The sequence below is a fragment of the Oryza glaberrima genome, chromosome 1, assembly GCF_000147395.1.
Source record: "Oryza glaberrima chromosome 1, OglaRS2, whole genome shotgun sequence".
NCBI lineage: Eukaryota > Viridiplantae > Streptophyta > Magnoliopsida > Poales > Poaceae > Oryza > Oryza glaberrima.
The window spans coordinates 26,221,893-26,242,527 of NC_068326.1; the positions used below are offsets into that span (position 1 = coordinate 26,221,893).

Genomic DNA, 20,635 nt, shown 5'->3' on the forward strand with positions numbered 1-20,635 from the left:
CTCGAGCTGGGTGACATCACTGGGTGGAGGAGGTACCTGCATATATAGGCATTTCCTGTGCAGGATTTTGACTGTTACGCGCACTCCTGTTTTTTCGGTGCCTGGAAAATGGAACTGACGGGGAAGGCGGGATGTACTAGCCATGTGATTACGCCAGGATTTTGCAAAGATTACACAACCACAAGTATGAGCGCGACGAGCCCAAGACCCGTGTTGTTTTTCTTCAGCTGTACGTACTGCTGTTCCTTTTCTGCGTGATCATTAGCTGAATTTTCAACTGGGGCCGAAATCTTCGTCGTGGCGTCCCGATGCATGTACGTTCAGGCAATCGATGCTGGCTAGCTGGGCAATAGGACGTCTGCGCGTACATACGTTACGTGCGTGTTATACGTGTGAATCTTCCACGTGATCGCAAAAAATGCCTAGCGCCACACATACACGTGTGTAAAATACCGATCCATGTTTTCTGATGCAGATACCAACGGTCCATTTCGTACGAGCTTTGAGCAAACTAATGCTCCCTCCATTTTAAAATATAAAAAAATCTTGATTAGATGGAACACATCATACTACTATGAATCTGATTCGTACTTAAAAAATATTTTCTGTCCAATCAAAACTTCTTATATTCTTCTTATATTTTGAAATAGAGAGAGTAATATAAACCTGGAGTATCCTTTATGGTAGATCAGATCAATACATCTAGAACTAGGAATTCTTCAGGTCACTGTCACCTTAGCGACACACCCTCATGAATGTGCCACTGCAATTTGCAAATGGCAAGGCCTTCACCTAGCTGGATTTGATTCCACATTTTGACTGAGCAACTTTATCGTTTTCGTGAGCACACTTCTTAAATTGTTAAAAGTATATATTTCTTTTAAAAAAACTTTATATATAGAAGGTTTTAAAAAATAAAAAGGAATCTATTTTTAAAATTGAAAATAGTTAATAATTAATTAATTATTCATTAATAATCTATCCCTTTCTAGTCAAGCCGAACGTCCAGTTAAACTTTACTTACTTTGACCAGGAGAGAACTGGTGGACACCATAGGAGGCAGGAAGGCAGGAGGCAGACCTGCTTGGAAGCCAAGAAAAGCACACGTTGACGTCGCTAGCGTTTTGGGATTTTCCGTAGCCCGATTCGAGGTCTCCTAGTCCTCGCACGTCCACCAGCTGTGCAAATATTCCACGAGAGCACCTTTCAAATTTCAATACTCCAGTTGATTGTTCAGCGGCTCGGGTGCTTCCTACACAAGGCAGCATGACTCCTGCTGGCACGTCTTGTTCATTTCGAGTCATGCTTAGCTAGGGTAGGATAGGCTCGATCGGCTGCAACAAGTTGGGCCATCTCGAACTTGTTGAGCTTGAAAGGGTGGTAATGGGCCATAGGCCATGGGATCTTTCATAGTCCAACTCAATCATTTCTCTTAACCTCAAAACATAAAAAAAAAATCAGCCCAACCTTTCAACTTTTGAAATTTATAGACTAAGCCCTTATTTAGTTCCCAACTTTTTATTTAAACTTCCAACTTTTCCATCACATCAAAACTTTCCTACACACATAAACTTTCAACTTTTTTTCTTCAAACTTTCAATATTAAGTCAAACTTCCAAATTTATCGTGGAACTAAGCACACCTTAAAATTTTGGGCTCATCTTCTCCATCACCTCCGTCCTCTCCTCCTCCGCTGCTGTAGGCTGCAGCCTCATCCACTCTAGCCGCCCACCGCCACCGCCGCCGCCTCCTTCTCGCACATGCTTGGTGAGCTTGAGCTCGTCGGCTCCCTTCTCTTCTCTTCCGCCACTATGGACCACGAGAACCCTCTCGACGCTGATCTCTCACAGCTGGGGATACAAATATGAGGGGCGTTCATATATAGACGTACACGTCAATAACCATCTACCATGTCATAAAGAAGCCCTCTAGGAAATGCCCTCCTAATGCGTGCTATAGATTTGCAAAAGTTTGAAAAAATATTTTAAAAATATTTTAATAAAAAATATAAAAACAAAAAAGAGTAAATTTCATATTTGGGACAAATTTTATTACCGATGTTTCGTTTTGGACCACCCTTTAAACCAATGTTTTTATTTTGGACCAAGTAATCTTGCGTTTCCTTAACTTTGGACTACCCCGACTCTCTTCTCGAGCAGATGAACGACCTCAAGTACGTCGGCTTCTCCTCGTCAAAACCCCCTCAAATGTATGTAGATTGTTTCTTTGACATATGATAATTTTGATGTAGATGGATAAAAGAGTTGAGGGATGGTTCAAAGTGCCACAAAGATAAAATTACCTGGTTCAAAATGTAAACATTAGTTAAATGGTGATCCAAAGCGAGACACCGGTGATAAAAAGGTGACCCAAAGTAAAAGTAGTCAAATAAAAAAATTTGTAGAATTTATAGGCTAAAATTTTGGACCCATTACTAAACCGATTGTCCAAAAAGACCATCTCAAAGTATTTTAGTATTGACCACCAAGTTTAACTGTCAAGTTTGAAACTGTAGTTAGGGTCTGTTTGAATCTCTAACTTGGTCTAGCTTTTTAGCACAAGCAAAACGAGTCAAACCATTAGCACATCTGTAATTAGTATAAATTATTACAAAATTTAAAAATAGGCTTATTTTATTTTTTAAAGAAAAAACACACTATTTAATATTTTAAAAAATGTGTTAACGAAAAATAAGGAAACCTAGTTTGGAGTTTAAAAAAGACGAAGCCTTGGAGTTTAATTTTAGGCTATTATTCGTTCACAGAAGTTATACATAGCCATGTAATTTATGAATGTAGACAGAAATAATCCTCATAATTCCATCTATTCAGTTTGCTCCAAATTTTATTGCTAATGCTACAGATCTTTTTCCCCGTGAGGACTATCACCGCGGCGCCGAATTGCCGAAATCGCGACGATGTACATTTGCATCTGCAGTGCCTTTTCGGATAAAAAGCGTGACACGTTGTACCCCAACCCGAATACCCGATGGATCCGTCCCCGAGAATTCTTCCCGTTTCCCGCAAAACGCCACAGGCCGCACGCCGAGGAGAACAAACCCACCCCCACCGACCATTTCCTCTCCGGGGAGGTGGCGCTGCGGTGCACGGCGAGAAAAAGCCCCGCACACCGTCTCATCTGGTTGTGAGCTAAGCCATCGCCGGAAGCAATTAAGCAAATCGAGACGTCTCGAGGAGGCCAAGCTAGCTCGCGCGCAAATTAATCGCCGATCGATCCTACGATGAAGCGGAAGCGGCCGGCGGCGCTGCGCGGCGGGGAGGAGGCGGCGGCGGCGGCGCTGAAGCGTGGGCCGTGGACGCCCGAGGAGGACGAGGTGCTGGCGCGGTTTGTGGCGCGGGAGGGGTGCGACCGGTGGCGCACGCTGCCGCGGCGCGCGGGCCTGCTGCGCTGCGGCAAGAGCTGCCGCCTCCGGTGGATGAACTACCTCCGCCCCGACATCAAGCGCTGCCCCATCGCCGACGACGAGGAGGACCTCATCCTCCGCCTCCACCGCCTCCTCGGCAACCGGTAAGCAATTCTTGATGCACCGAAGGCGATCGCTCGTGTGCAAAGGTCGTACTGCTCCTCCGGTGAGGTGACCGCCCGTGCATGTGCTTGTAGGTGGTCGCTGATCGCCGGGAGGTTGCCGGGGCGCACGGACAACGAGATCAAGAACTACTGGAACTCGCATCTCAGCAAGAAGCTCATCGCGCAGGGCATCGACCCGCGGACGCACAAGCCGCTGACGGCCGCCGCCGATCACTCCAACGCCGCCGCTGCCGTCGCCGCCACTTCTTACAAGAAGGCGGTGCCGGCCAAGCCGCCGAGGACGGCATCCTCGCCGGCCGCTGGCATTGAGTGCAGCGACGATCGTGCCCGACCGGCCGACGGTGGCGGTGACTTCGCAGCGATGGTGAGCGCCGCCGATGCCGAGGGATTCGAAGGAGGATTTGGCGATCAGTTCTGTGCCGAGGATGCAGTTCATGGTGGCTTCGACATGGGTTCCGCTTCCGCCATGGTGGGTGACGACGACTTCTCCTCGTTTCTTGATTCTCTGATCAACGACGAGCAGTTAGGCGATCTCTTCGTCGTCGAGGGCAACGATCACGAGCATGGCAATGGTGAGATTGGTCATGGAGACGTCATGGAATCCAAACAGTAATCTTTCGGGAGATTGATCAGGGAATAAGTTGACCATGAGAAAACATGTAAGAACAGCTTGTCTGCTGAGTCATGACCGGTGATGTGTATGTGATGGAAGAAAACGTATGTACGACTTAATGCTTGCACCTATACTACTCCTGTGTGCATTATTCGAGTGATCAATTTGAGCATTTGCAGCTCACAACCCTGCAGGTTTGTCTGTCTATATATGCACGTATGCGCAGCTCATTAGTGTTATTTTTTTGTTTGCTACATCTGTTCTTATTCCAGAACATACTGCCATTGATGTCATCCGAAATGTTTCCGCTGTTGCGTGTGGATTCAGTAAAACACCTAACAGTCTAACACTTCATTTTGTTCGAGAGTGCCAGTCATACTAGGAGACGCACAAATACACAATTTCAGGTAAAGCCTGCCATATACACTTCATTCTGTGGATAAAGCCTGCAATATACACTTATCCAGGACAGATTAACTATCACTTAATTTCAGGTTTCCATGTATTCTGCACACTGACAGACAGCGCATAAGTGCACAGAGTAATGCCAAGCATGAAAGCAAAGAACACATCCAAAACCTAAGATATGTATTATAACCTCTTATTATAGCATCTGAATACCAGTAAGCAAGAACACTGGTCTGAACCTACAAACGTCAATCACAGCCAACAATAACTTCAAACTTCAATCAAAACAGATAGGCAATATAATGCATCGCACAATTTGACAGAGCGGAAATGACCTTTGAATCAAGAAGTAGCGACAGCATTCGCGCATTCAGTGTGAGTACACAACTGCTTCTCCTTCTCATGGGCATGCAAACTTGAAAATGCTTCAAATTGCAAGCTCCATATGTATGGACATTGTGTGTGGAGGAGTTGAGGAAGAAGAAGGGTTAGGGACACTGGCACTGTGCTGGCAGTGGATGCTATATAGCAACGACGCTGTTCGTCCGCCGAGCGATCGGGCCGGCCGTCGCCCAAATGGACCGTCAGGTTGGACTGGACCATGAAATTCAGGCAACTTATCTCCCTCTTTATATCTGTACAGAAATGTGTTCTGTTCCAGGTACGAAAAAACTATTTTGGTAAGTTGGATTGACCGGTAGCTACGAACTTGCGGTTTGTGAAAAAATGTTTTATTCAGGAGTAGAATTTTCCCTTCATGCGATCTACTTAAATTCTCCATCAGAACCTAATAATTCAAGAGCTTCACATGAGAAATGTTTTGAAATTTTTCAGAAGAATTTTGGGGCGTTCCTATTTAGCAGTACTGCAGTAGACCACTGCACCGAGATACGTCGTCCGGTAAGGACTTGTTGGATGGGCCGAAATTTCGGCCCATCACGGAGAAGCCTTAAGGAGGTCGCGTATTTCTAAGTTTCCGCTTTCAGTGCCAAGCCCATCTGGACGCTCACCGGAGATGGCGTTCGCCGTCGCGCCGCCGGTAGCGCCGCCTCCACCTTCTCCCGCGGCGGCATGGGGGAGGCGCCGCGCGAGGGCAACTCCTCCGCGGTTCGCGCTGGCGGAATCTACCAGAGACGGCGACCCGGCCCCGCCGACGTTCGAGCGGCTGCGGGAGCAGCTCCTACAGCTCCACGCAGAAGCCGACCTCACCCAATCCAAAGGTATACGCATTCCGGCATCCCGTGGCTGCTATTCAGATCGGCTCTACTGGTTCAGTAGTTGGGGAGTTGTGGAATGATGAATCCTTCGGGGACAGGGGAACTTATCTGTTATATGCTCCAGACTTGTGATAGTACGTTATGATCCATGTCAAGTTAATTTTGATTGGAACTGAGTAGGATCTTGTAGTCAAATGGTGAGATTGTTTGTGTATGTGCATGCGAATTGAGTGGACAGCCACTGTGGTATCTGCTGCACTCAAATTTGTGGTTTGTTCTTGTAGCAAATAGCACGAGGGTAAGGCTTGTGCGGTTGACTGAGGCTGCTGAGAATCTTAAGAAAAGAGCTGCGGTCAGCATCCGAATGGGCAAAGAGAATGAGGCAGTGGATTTACTTGTGCAAAAGAAGAAGCTGACCAAAGCTCTTGAAAGCATAAAACAGCGCATTGAGGTGCTTGATAAGCTTTCCATGAAAATCAGTGAGGTACTGAGGTCATGTCTTTTTTTTTTAACGAATATATTATGTAGTTTGTGCCAAAAGCTTATGGTACCTAGCTACTGCCAATTGCCAAAACATTAATCAGCAGTTACATGCTGTACTGTTGATGTGCTAAATTGGCAATTCTGCTGATTGTGTCAAGTACGAAAAGTTACAGATTCTCTTTCTTTATAGAGTTGGTCATTAACAAGAACATATCTGATATCTCACATATACCACTCCTACTAAGGAAGCAAATTTCAAATTTATGTTCATCTATGCATTTGAAATTCTATTATGTAAATGATCCTACTATTTTCTACTTTGTTGGATTCAGGCAATTTCAGTGAAGCAGAACATGTTAATTGAACATGCATTGCATCCAGGGATGTCTAATGGCAAAGAATCCAATGACAACATAAGAGTTTTCTCTAGTAAAGTTGGTGATGAGACTGATGAGACTACTAGCTCTCCTGCGAAATCATCTGAAAAGGCATTTGATCTGCAACATGTGGTGCATTCAGGCATGACTGGCCAGTTGGAGCAAAGTGAACTTCAGATGTCCGATAGCTTCACATTTTCCAGTGATCTTGAATCACCAAACAGCATAACTAACCATTCTTCTTATGATGCTTTTCTAGACCATATTGGTTTTCAGCTGGATTCATTAGAATGTGAAATTGAACAATATATCAGTTCCCAACTAGCAGAACAGGTGGACATTCAGAAGCCAATAAATGCCAAGTGGCAAAAATTGTCTGACATATTGAAGCTTGTAACTGAAACTAGAGAAAGGTGAGTCAAGGAGGAGGAGGAAGAGAAACACAGCGTATTCAAAGGGCATGATACTTTTTAATTATACAGTTACTGCATGGCTACTACATACTTAAGCTTCATAACCACCCATTATTTCAGGATTGCAAAGATTGTGGATAATACAGTAAAGGAGGCTGGATCTGAGGACTGAGGTCATAGCGAAGTATATAAAGCAATGTATTGATGACATCAAACCCTGTTTCTTTTATTTGTAACATGGTAAGTTGTGTCATTGTTTTGATTTCACTGCACATAGCTTAGATTATCACTATTTTCTTGTATGAGACGATCTTATGATTCTTTAATATCAATTGTTTATTGTCTACCTGCCTCTTTGCTTGTATACCTAAATATCAATACAATCTAGAAACAAATATGCAAGAAATCCTGAAGCTGAAGTTATGATTGAATTCATTCAACCAGCACATGGACTTTTACTTCTAACCAAGAAACAGAGTACTTCGAATAGCGAGGTTATTTAATAGGTTACCCACACATGTGCATGCTTTAGTGTCTGTTTAACAAAGTATAAGACAGCAACTATCACTATGATATCAGGTATTCATATACATTCTGTAAATCATACTTATAATTTTCCAATGATGTCCGCAAGAGTGATCTTTCCACACTTTGCAAGGCCAAGCTGATCAAACTGGTCTGAGATCATTGCAATGTCTTTGTCATCGATCTTTCCTATCTCTTTGAGTTTGTAGATCAGAAAGTCCGATTTGCTGTGGCATAAAAAGAAAAAGACCACAAAGTTAGGACTGGATAACTGCCTTGAATACAAAAGGTCACACTGTAATGCAACATTATAAATTACTTTCAGATTAATACAATAAAGAAAAAAACAAAAGGTAACGAAAGTAAATTTCATGAAGGACCGTGAGGTGTTAATTTTCATGGTGTCACCTACATCACGGGCATGTGACCTTGCCCTAATGCCCTATCTATATGTTTATTTGAGTAACTCAACTCTGTTTCTTTATCAAACATTTTTCAATGTTCAAACAAAACTGTACTCTGGCCCTAGTTTCATCACTAACAAAGAAAAATGTTCTTACATTTTTGGTAATTGAACTCTTGGTATTCTTATTGCAAAACATGAAAACGTACTTGTTAAACAACATATGCAGGTATATGGTTTCATGGAAAATTTGTGCAATACCTTACAGAAGCATCATGGTCTAGGTCTGCAGCCAGTGGCTCATTGTCCATTTTCTTCTGGAGGATCCATTTTGTAGTTTTTCGGTTCCTTCTATCCATCCTTAGATCTGTTAGGAACAGGAAGGCCTTGGCAACTGCCAAAGTGCTCACTAACAAACACACTGTTGCAGAGAGCCTTCCTGCTGGTGTTGAGAAGCCATAATCCCCATATCCAACTGTTGTCACAGAAATGACTGATAAATAGAAGCTATCAATCCAATTTAGACCCTCCACCTCATGCACTATGATTGTACAAATTGAGATGGTGCCTACAACAACCCCTAACGCAAGTAGTACTTTCATCCTCCCTCTTGATCTTTTCTTTTCAGCATCAATCATATAGGTGTCAAATACCCTATTAAGCTTGTTATCATCCATTGTGCTAAGTAAGACTGTTCTCTGCTTGTCAAGTACATTTGTCAACAGCTCATTTAGCACAATGTCAACAAAGCGAACACCGATTAGTAGAAACAAGCATGTAAACACCTTTGTGAAGGTAGTGCAAGGGACTATGTCACCGTATCCTATGGTGCACAAGCTTATGATGGTGAAGTAAAGGCCATCAACTAACTTCAGTGTGGACCTCCCCTTGAAGCCTTCAACATTTGTGATGTATACAAGGACTCCTATTGAGATGTACAAGATGACGCTAATGATAGCCTGCCTTGCAAATGATGGTACGTGTTGTGCAGCATGGCTTTGCTCATTGAACTCATCTGCGCAGGGAGTTTCTTTGATTGATGTGAACATAGAAGGAGAAGAATGCACCCGCTGGAAATTTTGTGCGGTAACTATATTGCCATTTCCGCTAGTAGGTAACGGATGATTGGGAGTATTGGGGTTACCTTTGCTATTTGTACTTGGGTGAAAGGAAGTCACGAACCTGTTTGGGACATCGGAGGATTTTCTTCTGTCTTGTCTTGAAGAGTATACTTGATCACGGTGGACTACAGGCAGCAGGTGCTCTTCCATGGTAGACATGTTAGATCTTGAATTCATCAGCTCACAGCTTGCAGTTCTCAGGGCTGTACTCATCAATTTATATCCATGGCAGTTCTGCTGTGATCTCGGTGATGGAATTGGTAACCACGAGATGGTCGTCAATCAAGGATGTACACTTACCTGCTCTTTCTGGGTTGAAAGGAGTGTATCAAATCTCAAAACATATCTTTCTTATTTATTGCAACATTTATATCACGTAGTTTCCAGTATATTGCATAGTAGCTGATACAAGAGGCAATTGATGAAAGGGAAGGAAAAGACGGGTATATTCTCTCTTTCGATATCTGAAACAGCATTGCTAGATCTATATCCTAATTAAATTAGATTTACTATGCTGTCAACGCTCACCTGAAACTATTCATTTCACATATGCTATCCACATCAGTATGTTGGCTAAAGGACTATCGTCGTAGTTACCTGTGTTGTGGCAGGGATAATCTTTCACTGACCCACTATTCGTGCACGTGCACTACTAGGTGTTCCCGAATTAAATCTGATGTTACATTTTATGTTGCAGATATCAAGATTAACAATGGCTTGTTAGCATTCTATATCAAGATTAACAATGGCTTGTTAGCATTCTGATTTTGCAAGTTGGCCTTCCCTTCTCTGGGATGATCCATTGACATAAAGGCAATGACATATTCTCCAGGACTCTGTTCTACAACAGGGGTTGCCTTTTTCTGGATGGGAACATGTCAGTTTCTTGCGGCTATGAGATCTTATTGCCGGTGAGGGAGGTAAATGCTGCGCCGACTGAAAGGTTCTCAAGCTGGGGATCCCTGTTTCCGTGTCATCTATGTATCTTCGAGCTGTCATTTTCTGACGGATCTTGACTGGAGTATCTTGTCCCTGATGATCAGTCTCTGCGTGACACTCTGAAGAAAAGGCTGTGCAGATGAAAACTGTAAGACCTTGCCTAGAGGCTAGAATATAACCGAGCACTGGAGTATTTTAGAGAACCGGGCAAGCAAGCATTCTTCAGCCTTCCAGCTTCCTGGCATAAATGTTGATGAATTTGTCGCCATGAATATCTATTAGCCCCTAACAAACTTATCTAGCTTGATCATCTATCTCGTTGATTAAGACACAGTTTCCACCTGGGGACCGTGTGATCGACGGAGTCCTGAAATTTGTTACTGAAGCAGTCAAGCAGAGGATGTAATACTGTGCTGTAACCAGATCTTCACGTTGTTCGCTAGACCGGCAAACCGGCATTACTACATATGGTCTGATTGGAATTTGATCAGTTCGTCTGTTCGTGGCCATGGGTGACGATGGGCCTCGCAGGACTCTTTGGTTTTTATATGGGGACCTAGAGCTTGCCACCAGGCGAAGTCTACACGCCGCTGTTCAGTCTTCAGTGCACCGGAGGTGTGGCGGCTTGGCCCGGCACGGCACGGTGCGAGCTTATACGGTTTTGCTGTTGCAGTGGGCTTAGTATGTTGGGCCTTGTCTCGGCCGGCCGCGCGGTGGGCCTGGCCGCGGAGGGGAAGCAAAGCGACCAGGTTAGGAGTTAGTAGGAGTGTAGGACCAAGAGGCGGGGGACGCCAGACAAAAAAACGAAAGAAGAGCGAGGAGGTGCCCGTGCTCCGGCCGGCCAGACGCCGTCATGGCAGCTTAGACGTCAGCGTCTCGCCGATGTCAATGCCCTGTAATCCTGCACTGTCACATGCGACTTGTGAGTCGTGTTTGTGTTTCTGTGTGAGAGAGATCCGGATCTGCTGCAAATCTATGGTGTGTGTGATGGCTTCCGTGTTGGATCCGAATCCAAGAGTTCAGGTTTATCTACAGTGTACGTGTAATAACAATTTTTCTTTTCGCAGTTACTAACAATATAAGTTGCAGCTATACTAATAACTGCCGTACATCCTCCTCCCTCGGCGACGCAATTTCTTTGACTCCCCGTACACCTTGGCACGTCTCTTTGGTAGTACGTATCCAAAGGGTATGTCTGGTTAGCTACATGTTAAAATGTTGACAATACTATAACCTTGGTACTCCCTCCATTTTATATTATAAGTTTATCAAATTTATAGAAAAATATAGTAATATTTTTAATATAAAACAAATATATTATTAAAATATATTTAATATTAAATTTAATGAAACTAATTTAGTGTTGTAGATGTTGCAAATTTTTTCTATAAATTTGATCAAACATAGAAAACTTTGAAAAAAAATCAAACAACTTACAATATAAAACGGATGAAGTAAGTGTTAGTAGTGCTATCTCTTTTTAATATATAATTTATATGTGTGTTGTTGGCACATATTGATAGCAAACCAAACACTAGTAAAGTGACTATTTAAAGTACCGTGAATGAGTGTCGACGTTTGATGTCGCAATTCTGGTATTTGCATAGTATGGGGATCGTCGGCGCTAAGATATATGCGAGACTGAGGTAAAAGAGACGGAGACATGGATTTTTATACAGGTTCGGGCCCCTGAATTGTCAGATAATAACCCTACATCCTGTTGGCCGAAGCCGGTATTGCTCTTATTTATGATAATCACACCAGTACAATGTTTGGGGTAGCCTATCTAACTGTTGCGACATGGCGGTCTGACGATCTGACTCGTAGTCGACAACAGGGTAGCATTCCTCCTCGAGCTCGCGCCCGACGAAATCAGAGACAATGCTAGATCCCTACGGCCGGCCTCTGAAGGTACCGGATAGGGTCAATCCAGGCGTATCTCTGATATCGATATCCGGCGGCTTGTCTTGGCGTATGTAGGCTTGTATGTTGTGGCTTCTGGTGGGTGTTGATTGTCTCTTCATGGTGAGTGTGTGTGTGTGTCGTCCCCTCGTGGGTGTCCCCTCTCCTCCTAGGGGGCTTGTATTTATATCTATAGGTGTCCCCTTGTCCAAGTAGAACTAGGGAAATCAATATAGATACAATCCGAGTAGTCATTGTCGTTTCCATGTAGAACTCTGGGTGTCTTTCCTTATCCGGAACTCCTCCTATATCCGAAGGTTGCTTCTGTATAGGACATGATATGTGGTCGATCCTGCCGAGATTTGTCAACTACTATTAGGTGGGAGCGTATCCTATGCACACAGGCCCTCGCGTGTACACACCGTGTACACCAACTAAAAATTTTCACAAAAAATTCTAGGAAAATTCATACATGTACTTTTAATAGTATTACATCTACGTGCAAAGTCGCATATTCAAATTCATTCTACATAGAGAATAACAAAAAAGATAAAATTCTGACAAAATTGCAACCTTAAAACTGTCAGATTTTTTGTTTTTTTGTTACGGCTAAAATATAATTAATTTGATGTTAAGATTTTAACCCTAGGTGTAATACAATTGAAAGTATGTGTATGATTTTTTCTAGATTTTTTGGTGACATTTTTTAGTTGGTGTGCACGTGTGTACACGTGAGGGCCTGTGTGCATAGGATATGTTGCCCTATTAGGTATGTGGTATCCATAACCCTGACAATGAGCCTTTAGCTGAGTTGGTCAGGTGGCTCTAACAGCACTCCTCACTGGATTCGATTCTCCATGGGAGCGAATTCCAAGCTAGGGTTAAAAAAAATCCCCTTATCTGTCCCATGTCAAAGTATAGCTCTTAGACCCGGACCAGGTAATTAGATGTTCTCACATGGGTTACGATGTGCTATGTAAGGGTGGGGGTAGGAGTTCGGGGGATTTCTTGACGTGCGTAAGAAGGTCTTCTTCCACGCATGATGCTAGGTCATTGGTTGTTCTCACACGGGTTACGTTACGCATGATGCCAGGTCATTGGTTGTTCTCACACGGGTTACGGTGTCGCTGTGTAAAGATGGGAGCGGGTTCGGGGGTTTTCTTGACATGCCTGAGAAGGTCTTCAATGCATGATGCTTGGGTTATGGTGGGGTAAAGTTTAGGGGTTTTCTTAACCTACGTGTGTGAGAAGGTTTTCTACGCATGATGCTCGAGGCTATCTTACTCCTGCAGGTCAAGGTTGTCACTATTTAATAAAGTACCAACAATTTAATATGGCATATTTTGGAGTCAAACCAAAATGGCCTGAAATGTTCATTCGGATTCATAAACTGCCGATTATTAGTGCTGCTTTTAGTGAATTGGAGGGCGTGTCCCGCATGCCTGCTACGCTGATTAAGCGGGAAGGCAGATGGAGCAATCTATTCGTTCAATTTGCTGGTGTTGGTGAGTTGTTGTTCCAGTTTTGTTTTACGCTAAGTTTCGTGCCTTTCTGTACCACTCCTGTTTTGTATGATTGAGTATCGCTTGTGCCCGCGTCTCTATGCAAAGACAGGGATAGCTAAACGATAAACACGAGAACATGGCATCTCATGAACCGTATCAACGTTTTAAATTAAACTGCTAGGCTGTGCAGAGCTCAACGGCAGCTTGTACGTAGCATGTGACGTGCGTTTCGTGTTCCCAATTACTCCACTTGCACCATCTATTACGCCACTTGCACAGTCGCATCCACGGACACGAGACAGCTACATACAGTACTCTCTTCTAGAAGATAGCATCACCAGGAAGTGACAAGAATTACTACTTCCTCCGTCCCAAAATAAAGCTATTTTTAAGGTTGGCACGGGTATTAATAAAGTAGGTGAGAATGATTGAAAGAAGCGTGTGATTGGTTGAAAAGAGAAAGTAGGTGAAAAAGAATTGTTGTGATTGGTTGAGAGGAGGAGGTAGGTGAAGAAATAGCTTCATTTTAGGACAAGACACTGTGCTAAAAATAGCTATATTTTGAGACGGAGGGAGTAGTAATTAAGAAAGAGCTCTTTCCGGCCATCCACGAGACCACAAATTAACTGCGATGCCCTTCGTTTCGGCAATCAATGGGCGAGTCAAAACCGTACGATTCAGCTCATTTTTAATCGGAGATAAACCCCATGAGATTGCATTGGATTGGTGGATTGTGCAATCGATGTGATCCTGTCCTTAACTTTTCTGCGAGGATTATCAACCAAACCCATGCTGTATAATAGCAACGTCGTCAAGTTCTTTAGAGCAAAAAAAAAAAAAAAAAGAGAGAGAGAGAGGCTGATTAAGTGTCCATATCAATTTAAACAGGCTATCTTTATCGAGCACGTGCCTAATTGAGCTTAGAGATCAGATTCAATCCATACATGTCATAATATCCTACTGATTTGAACTCATAAACCTAGTATTTTATATGTGACTTATGTTTCTTAAATTTTTTAAAAAAAATTTAAATAATACGGACGGTTAAAGTTGTGTACGAAAAATCATGGCTGCACTTATAATGGAGCAGAGAGGGTAGTGATGATACATGTCATGTGTGAAAGCTTAGCAGAAATTTGATGTTATGTTTATATAGGTTAATCGATCTTAGCTACTCCCTCCGTTCCATAATATAAGGGATTTTGAGTTTTTTGTTTGCACTGTTTGACTACTCGTCTTATTCAAAAAATTTTAGAATTATTTTTTGTTTTTTTGACTTACTTTATTATCCAAAATATTTTAAGCACAACTTTTCGTTTTTTATATTTGTATAAATTTTTTGAATAAGACGAATGGTCAAATAGTGCAAGTAAAAACTCAAAATCTTTTATATTATAAGACGGAGTGAGTACATACGGAGTATTGAAACTAGAAAAAGGCAAATCTTGGATGATGGTAAATTAAGATCTAGTTGCATGCCCACAGCCCCACATGGATGGCCTCTTAGTTTAATCATCATATCAAGTTGACCTCCGTACTGGCGCCGCCTTTGAAGCGAAGCATGAGCCTTGGAGACCAAGCATCATATCTGCTTCATGATACTCTGATACTCAGATCAAAAACAGAAGGTGGAAATAATACGAAAAGTCCATGAGCTGCTGGCTCTTGGTTACGACGAAGTATATAAAATAACAGGAGGTTTGACCAATTGACAGGCCATTAATTTGAGACTAATTATTAAGCAGAGCACCTTGGACGCCAAGAAAATCAAAAAGGGGAAGGAGGCCTCTGCCTGCCTAACGGAACAGAAGGCGACTTCTGACTTGATGGATCGCATGACTGTAGTGTAACGCCGCATATAATATAAAGGAAAAAAGGCGTACAATGTACGGCATTAATTCCTCTCCCATTCTCTCTATGACTTTGCGCTCCATGGTTTTCTTGGAGCCCATAATGTGCATTATGGTCATGTTTGGCATGTGTGTGATAGCTAAGCGAAAAAGGCAATACACTAATATTAGCCGTTAATGGATCTTAATTAGTAGTCCAAGTTAAAGGGGAAAAGGAGGAGTGTAAAATATGAATAAAATGTCTCATCCTAATAACTCTAATATATCAGCAGCTCCAACTCCAATAATTTCTAAAGCTAAAAAAAAAAACTTGGAGCTGTAGAGGTAAATTATTTGCTAAATTAGAGCAATAAAACATATATCAAAAGTTCATGATAAAGATATTTTGTTTTCACGGCAACATTCTGGTTTCGGTTTCGAACCCAACTACAAAAGGTGCGACGTGAATAAATATGTAATTTAACTTGCAGGCAACAATTCGAAGTCACCGATCATGTAAATATTCATCAACTTTAAATTAGTATGGAGATTTACTGGTAGGCTGCAATAATATGTATTTCTTCTTTTGTGTTCATGTGCTTCAAACCTGTTTTGTCATCATATTTTTGTTGCTTAATTCATATTTGGTTCAACTTAGAGAAAAAAAACTTTATAATAAGAGGCAGTAGCCTATGTTAAAACAAAGACAGGATTATTATGTATTATATTTAAAAAATATGAAAGAATGAAAATATTATTTATTGTTTATGTCCTTCTCAGAACACTATCTCAACTATAAAATTAAATAGAGTTATAAAAATATAAGTTTAAATTCCCCGCAAAAAAATATAAAATTAAATGCTTTTACATAATAGCTAAGCTACGTGTCACGGATAGATACATTTGATGCCATCCGTGCAGGAAATCGCGTGGTGTACATGGAGGCAGGCAGAGGCAGAACGCCACAGCGCGCGGTACGCTCGGTAGCGTTTTGTTCCCAGCAATCCAGCGCGCGGACGGCAGCGCGGCGCACGTGCGTGTGTTTGAATTCCAAGCAGATCGCGGATCATTATCAGGACGAGACACCAATCCGAACAAGCGACTTGATTTACTTTTTCGATCAACTACTAATCGAAGTCGTCGTTTTCCAACTCATTCGAAATGCCAGTGTTCGCACACACGCGCCGTTGTCACTTCATCTATTACGAAAATAATAACACATTACTACTATAAATCTTGAAAAAAAAAACTTAACTATATTCATACTAATAATAGTATACATATGATGTACTCCCTCCGTCCCCTAATATAAGGGATTTTAATATTTTGCTTACACTGTTTGACTATTCGTCTTATTAAAAAATAGAATTATTATTTATTTTATTTGTGACTTACTTTATTACCCAAGTATTTTAAGCACAACTTTTTGTTTTTTATATTTAAAAATAATAATAAGACAAGTGGTCCAACAGTGCAAGCAAAATATCAAAATATTAGAAGACGGAGGGAGTACTAAGTAGATAAGTTTATCGTAAGACAGAGCTGTAGCTAACTAGTTGAAGGAGGATAAAAAAACTTATCTCTGCGTTGTAACCTTAAAATCAGCAATTAAAGACAGCATGTAATGATGAGAAAGATGATGCTTTACCGTCACCGTTTATCAGAGAGCATCTGCCCTCGAGTAAATTTAATAATAAAGTTAACACTACTAGTTATAAATTATACCTAACATGTATAATAGAATAGCTACAGAGATTTATTCTATTTTTTTCTATTCTCTCTCTTTCTCTCGCTTCTTCCATTTAATATTATAAGTCACTTTATTTTTTTCTACTCAATTTTTTTAAGTTTGACTAATTTTATAGAAAAATATAATAAAACACAAAATAAACATTTTATCAAAATATTTTAAAGTTTGTCTTAGAAAAAATAAAAGGACTTATAATATGAAACAAATTAAGAGAGTATATAACTAATGCATTTATCTTGCAGCATGGGTATAGCTACCTCTTGCATAAGAGCCAACATTATTCTCTATTTTTTATTATCTCTTTCCTCCACATGTGCTTGTACTTTGTCTACAGCACACTCTTAAACCTGCACTTACTCTCCTCCGCCCGGAGGGGGGGGGGAGGGGAGCAGGGAGTAATGAGAGTATTAGGTAGGAGTACCACAAAAGAAGTTAAAAAAATATCTTATAAAATAGAGATTATGTAAAAACAATCATGAATTATGTAAGGAGAACATATTTCTTGCTGCTCACACATGCCGAAATTGACAAGTTTGTCTACCAATGGGCAGCCGTCATCAAGCTTAATGTATGGTGCATCAAGGTTCCTAAAAAAGAAAAGCATGTGAATCAAATCATGAAGATGGTGGTTCTGCTCATGATGATGTTAAAGACTGGTGCTGATCATGATGATGATATAGGAGAACTATGGTGATGATCCTATGCATAGTTGAAGTCATATTCTTGGCGTTCATTCGAACTGGTTAATTAGCTTGAGATTCATTAAGAAAACTATTTGTATTAAGCCAAATGTTTGGTCAATTTTATTATACAGATGAAGTAGTGGAAAACTTAGGGTACTTGTTTGGTCATGAATCTTGTTGATATTTACTGTTAAACTATGTTACCAAGAACTGACAAAAAAAATGCTTCCCATAAGACAAGGTTACAATCATTTGTGGTTAATATTGGGTTGATGTGATAATGTGATATAAACTGCTAATAGTGTTATCAATTCCATTAGTTTAACAAATATTGTCACGAGTTTATAATTCGTTGGGAATCCTAAAATCCGTTACGGAGGATATAACGGAGGTCCAAGAAACCCCGACGGGCTTATGGTCCACGATATTCGATTGGAAATGTAAATTGTCGATGATACATAGAATCGATCACTGTCGATTACAAATCCCCGACACACTCGTTCTCGACCAACAATTCCCGATCGTAAACTTTCGACTGCAGCATTCCCTACAGTTTTTTGGATCACCAACGGTGATTTCGCCGTCGGGAAAAGTTGCATGCTCTGTAGTGAAAGGCAACCAATCAGTGAGACAAGGTATGCGTGCAGCATTGAAACTATTTTAGCTGCGTTAGTTGTCCGGACAAGAATTGTGCTGTTGTACGGTAATATAGTTCCTCTCACTGTCTTTTTTTTTTTGAACGGAAAGTTCCTCTCACTGTCATGCTGTCATATACTCCCTCCTTCACTAAATGTTTGACACCGTTAACTTTTTTAAACATGTTTGACCATTCGTTTTATTCAAAAACTTTTGTGATATGTGTAAAACTATATGTATACATAAAAGTATATTTAACAATAAATCAAATGATAGAAAAAGAATTAACAATTACTTAAATTTTTTGAATAAAACGAACGGTCAAATATTTTTAAAAAAGTCAACGGCGTCAAACATTTTGGAACGGAGGTAGTATATCTTCTCCACTATCTTAATATATACAAGAGCATCACGTATGTACTGCAGAATGCTCGATCATATGCATGCCCTTCAGAAAATATACGTGCAAGGATTGGGTGGTCAAAGCGCACATTTATCTGTTGACACCTAATTAGCTATATTGCTAGCTATACGTACCTGTCAAGCGGCATGTGTACTCACGTAATCATCTGGATCAGAAAGACACTTTCTTTTCCTTGCGGTGCAAGCTCTGGGTTTGACTATTGACCAGTCGTATAAAATCTACTCCCATTTTGGTTGGATGTGAGTAGAACGAATTTATATATAAAGTATGTACAGATTTATTATATTAGGATAAATCACATCTAACCAAAATCTCTTATATAGTACAGATTCATTGCACTAGAATAAATCACATCTAACCAAAATCCCTTATATTTAGGGACAGAGAGAGTATGTACTACACACAAGTTTCTTAATTGCACGTATGTATACTAGCTAGTGTTCTACTCTAATAATGTAGCTGCACAGGGGTATTGTATACTCCCTCCGCCTTAAAATATAAGTATTTTTCGACTTTGATATGGTCTTCGAGATTCTATTTTGACCAACAATATCTATAAAAATAAAATGTTGTAAATAAAAAGAGTTGCATATTATAATAGTTTGTTTATGATAAATCTAGTCATATCAATTTTACACAATTGACCCTTTTTATTTTTGTTTTGCTATTAGTAGTTAAAGTAAAAATTAAATACCTAACTTGACACTATGCTGAAAATCTTATATTTTAGAACAGATGGAGTTTATGACTTCGATCGGGGATCCAATTGTGAGGGACGTATACTTGTTCTGGGAGTACGAGCATCAAATTATTTTGAGCAAATTAAGCCCGTTGGTTTCAGCTCCTTGCTACTTCATCAAATTAATTATTACGGCAGATTATTTGATTCACATCTTTAAAATATATTTCTCCAAAGACTTTCTTCTACCGTATTACTTATACAACTTGCTTTTATAAACTACTAGTATTAAGTTTTTTAAAAATATATTTAATTTTTCATAATTTATAGAGATAATCCACGACAATAATTCGGGGCATGATTAATCATGTTTCGTGCTCTAAATTCGTCATAGGACTTTTAGAGCTAGCCATCCAGCCCCTTGTACAGCTGTGCTAGCTAGCTAGCTTCACTTATTAGATGCATTGCGAGTATATGTTCATTTCCACTCCTCTGCAGGTACAGCCTGATGACTAAATGACAAGAGGTTAGTTTACCAAATGAGAATGACCACCCCTGTAAACTGAAGCATGTGCGGTTAGTAGGTTCACGAGTGCGCGGCGCCAAGCTGCATCGCTCTTACCCTCATTTTATATTTCTAGATCATGTAATCTTAATGTTTTAATCATAAGCGTAGGGATATGCTCATAAGCGTACAATAGTTTAATTGTGTACAATAGAATTCAAATCCTAGTAGCATATTTATATTAAGTTATACACCCATAATTTCATTATCATAATAAAGGCGCTTCTGTCCACAAGACCATACTCCCTCCGTTAAAAAAAAACTCAACCTAGCCGAGAATGTGATATCTCTTAGTACAATGAATCTGGATAGCTTTTTGTCCAAATTCGTTGTACTAGAAAAGATCACATCCCCTTTAGGTTTTTTTTTTTCACAGAAGTGCGACTGATTTGCACATGCATATATACAACTGGATAAGTGTCCAAGAAATTGACGGTAGATGGTAGAGATTATACAAACTCGCTAAGTTTTTTTAAAGAAAAATTGAAAATACCGCTTACGTGCAATCATGTTTTCTGTTAAATTTGACGAGCGTTTCTACTATAGTACTGATTAAGTGCGTGGGAATGTGGAACTATTGATTATTAATTAGGTTGATATATACTACATCCATG

The 20,635-nt window shown here is 40.7% G+C and overlaps 3 protein-coding genes across 7 annotated transcripts; 2 read left to right on the forward strand and 1 right to left on the reverse strand.

Moving 5' to 3' along the window:
- The first annotated feature begins 3,159 nt into the window (after positions 1-3,159).
- Positions 3,160-4,403, forward strand: LOC127758051 (transcription repressor MYB5-like). The gene is made up of 2 exons (XM_052283673.1): positions 3,160-3,528; positions 3,622-4,403. Exons 1-2 carry the CDS (start codon positions 3,242-3,244, stop codon positions 4,160-4,162), a joined length of 828 nt encoding a protein of 275 aa, XP_052139633.1. The 5' UTR covers positions 3,160-3,241; the 3' UTR covers positions 4,163-4,403.
- A 1,160-nt stretch (positions 4,404-5,563) lies between these two features.
- LOC127753611 (uncharacterized) lies at positions 5,564-11,111 on the forward strand. 5 transcript variants are annotated; one of them, XM_052279060.1, is made up of 6 exons: positions 5,564-5,790; positions 6,072-6,271; positions 6,603-6,813; positions 6,907-7,060; positions 7,181-7,300; positions 9,012-9,157. In XM_052279060.1, the coding sequence occupies exons 1-5, from the start codon at positions 5,586-5,588 to the stop codon at positions 7,230-7,232; spliced, it is 822 nt and encodes a 273-aa protein (XP_052135020.1). In that variant the 5' UTR covers positions 5,564-5,585; the 3' UTR covers positions 7,233-7,300; positions 9,012-9,157. The 5 variants fall into 5 exon arrangements, with proteins under 5 accessions (XP_052135020.1, XP_052134999.1, XP_052134998.1 ...); XM_052279039.1 differs by lacking the exon at positions 9,012-9,157 and adding an exon at positions 9,807-11,111 and having other exon boundaries at positions 6,603-7,060; XM_052279038.1 differs by having other exon boundaries at positions 6,603-7,060.
- LOC127753595 (two-pore potassium channel 3-like) lies at positions 7,650-9,343 on the reverse strand. The gene is made up of 2 exons (XM_052279037.1): positions 8,250-9,343; positions 7,650-7,812 (listed from the first exon to the last, which is right to left on the reverse strand). Exons 1-2 carry the CDS (start codon positions 9,320-9,322, stop codon positions 7,668-7,670), a joined length of 1,218 nt encoding a protein of 405 aa, XP_052134997.1. The 5' UTR covers positions 9,323-9,343; the 3' UTR covers positions 7,650-7,667.
- Positions 11,112-20,635: the final 9,524 nt, after the last annotated feature.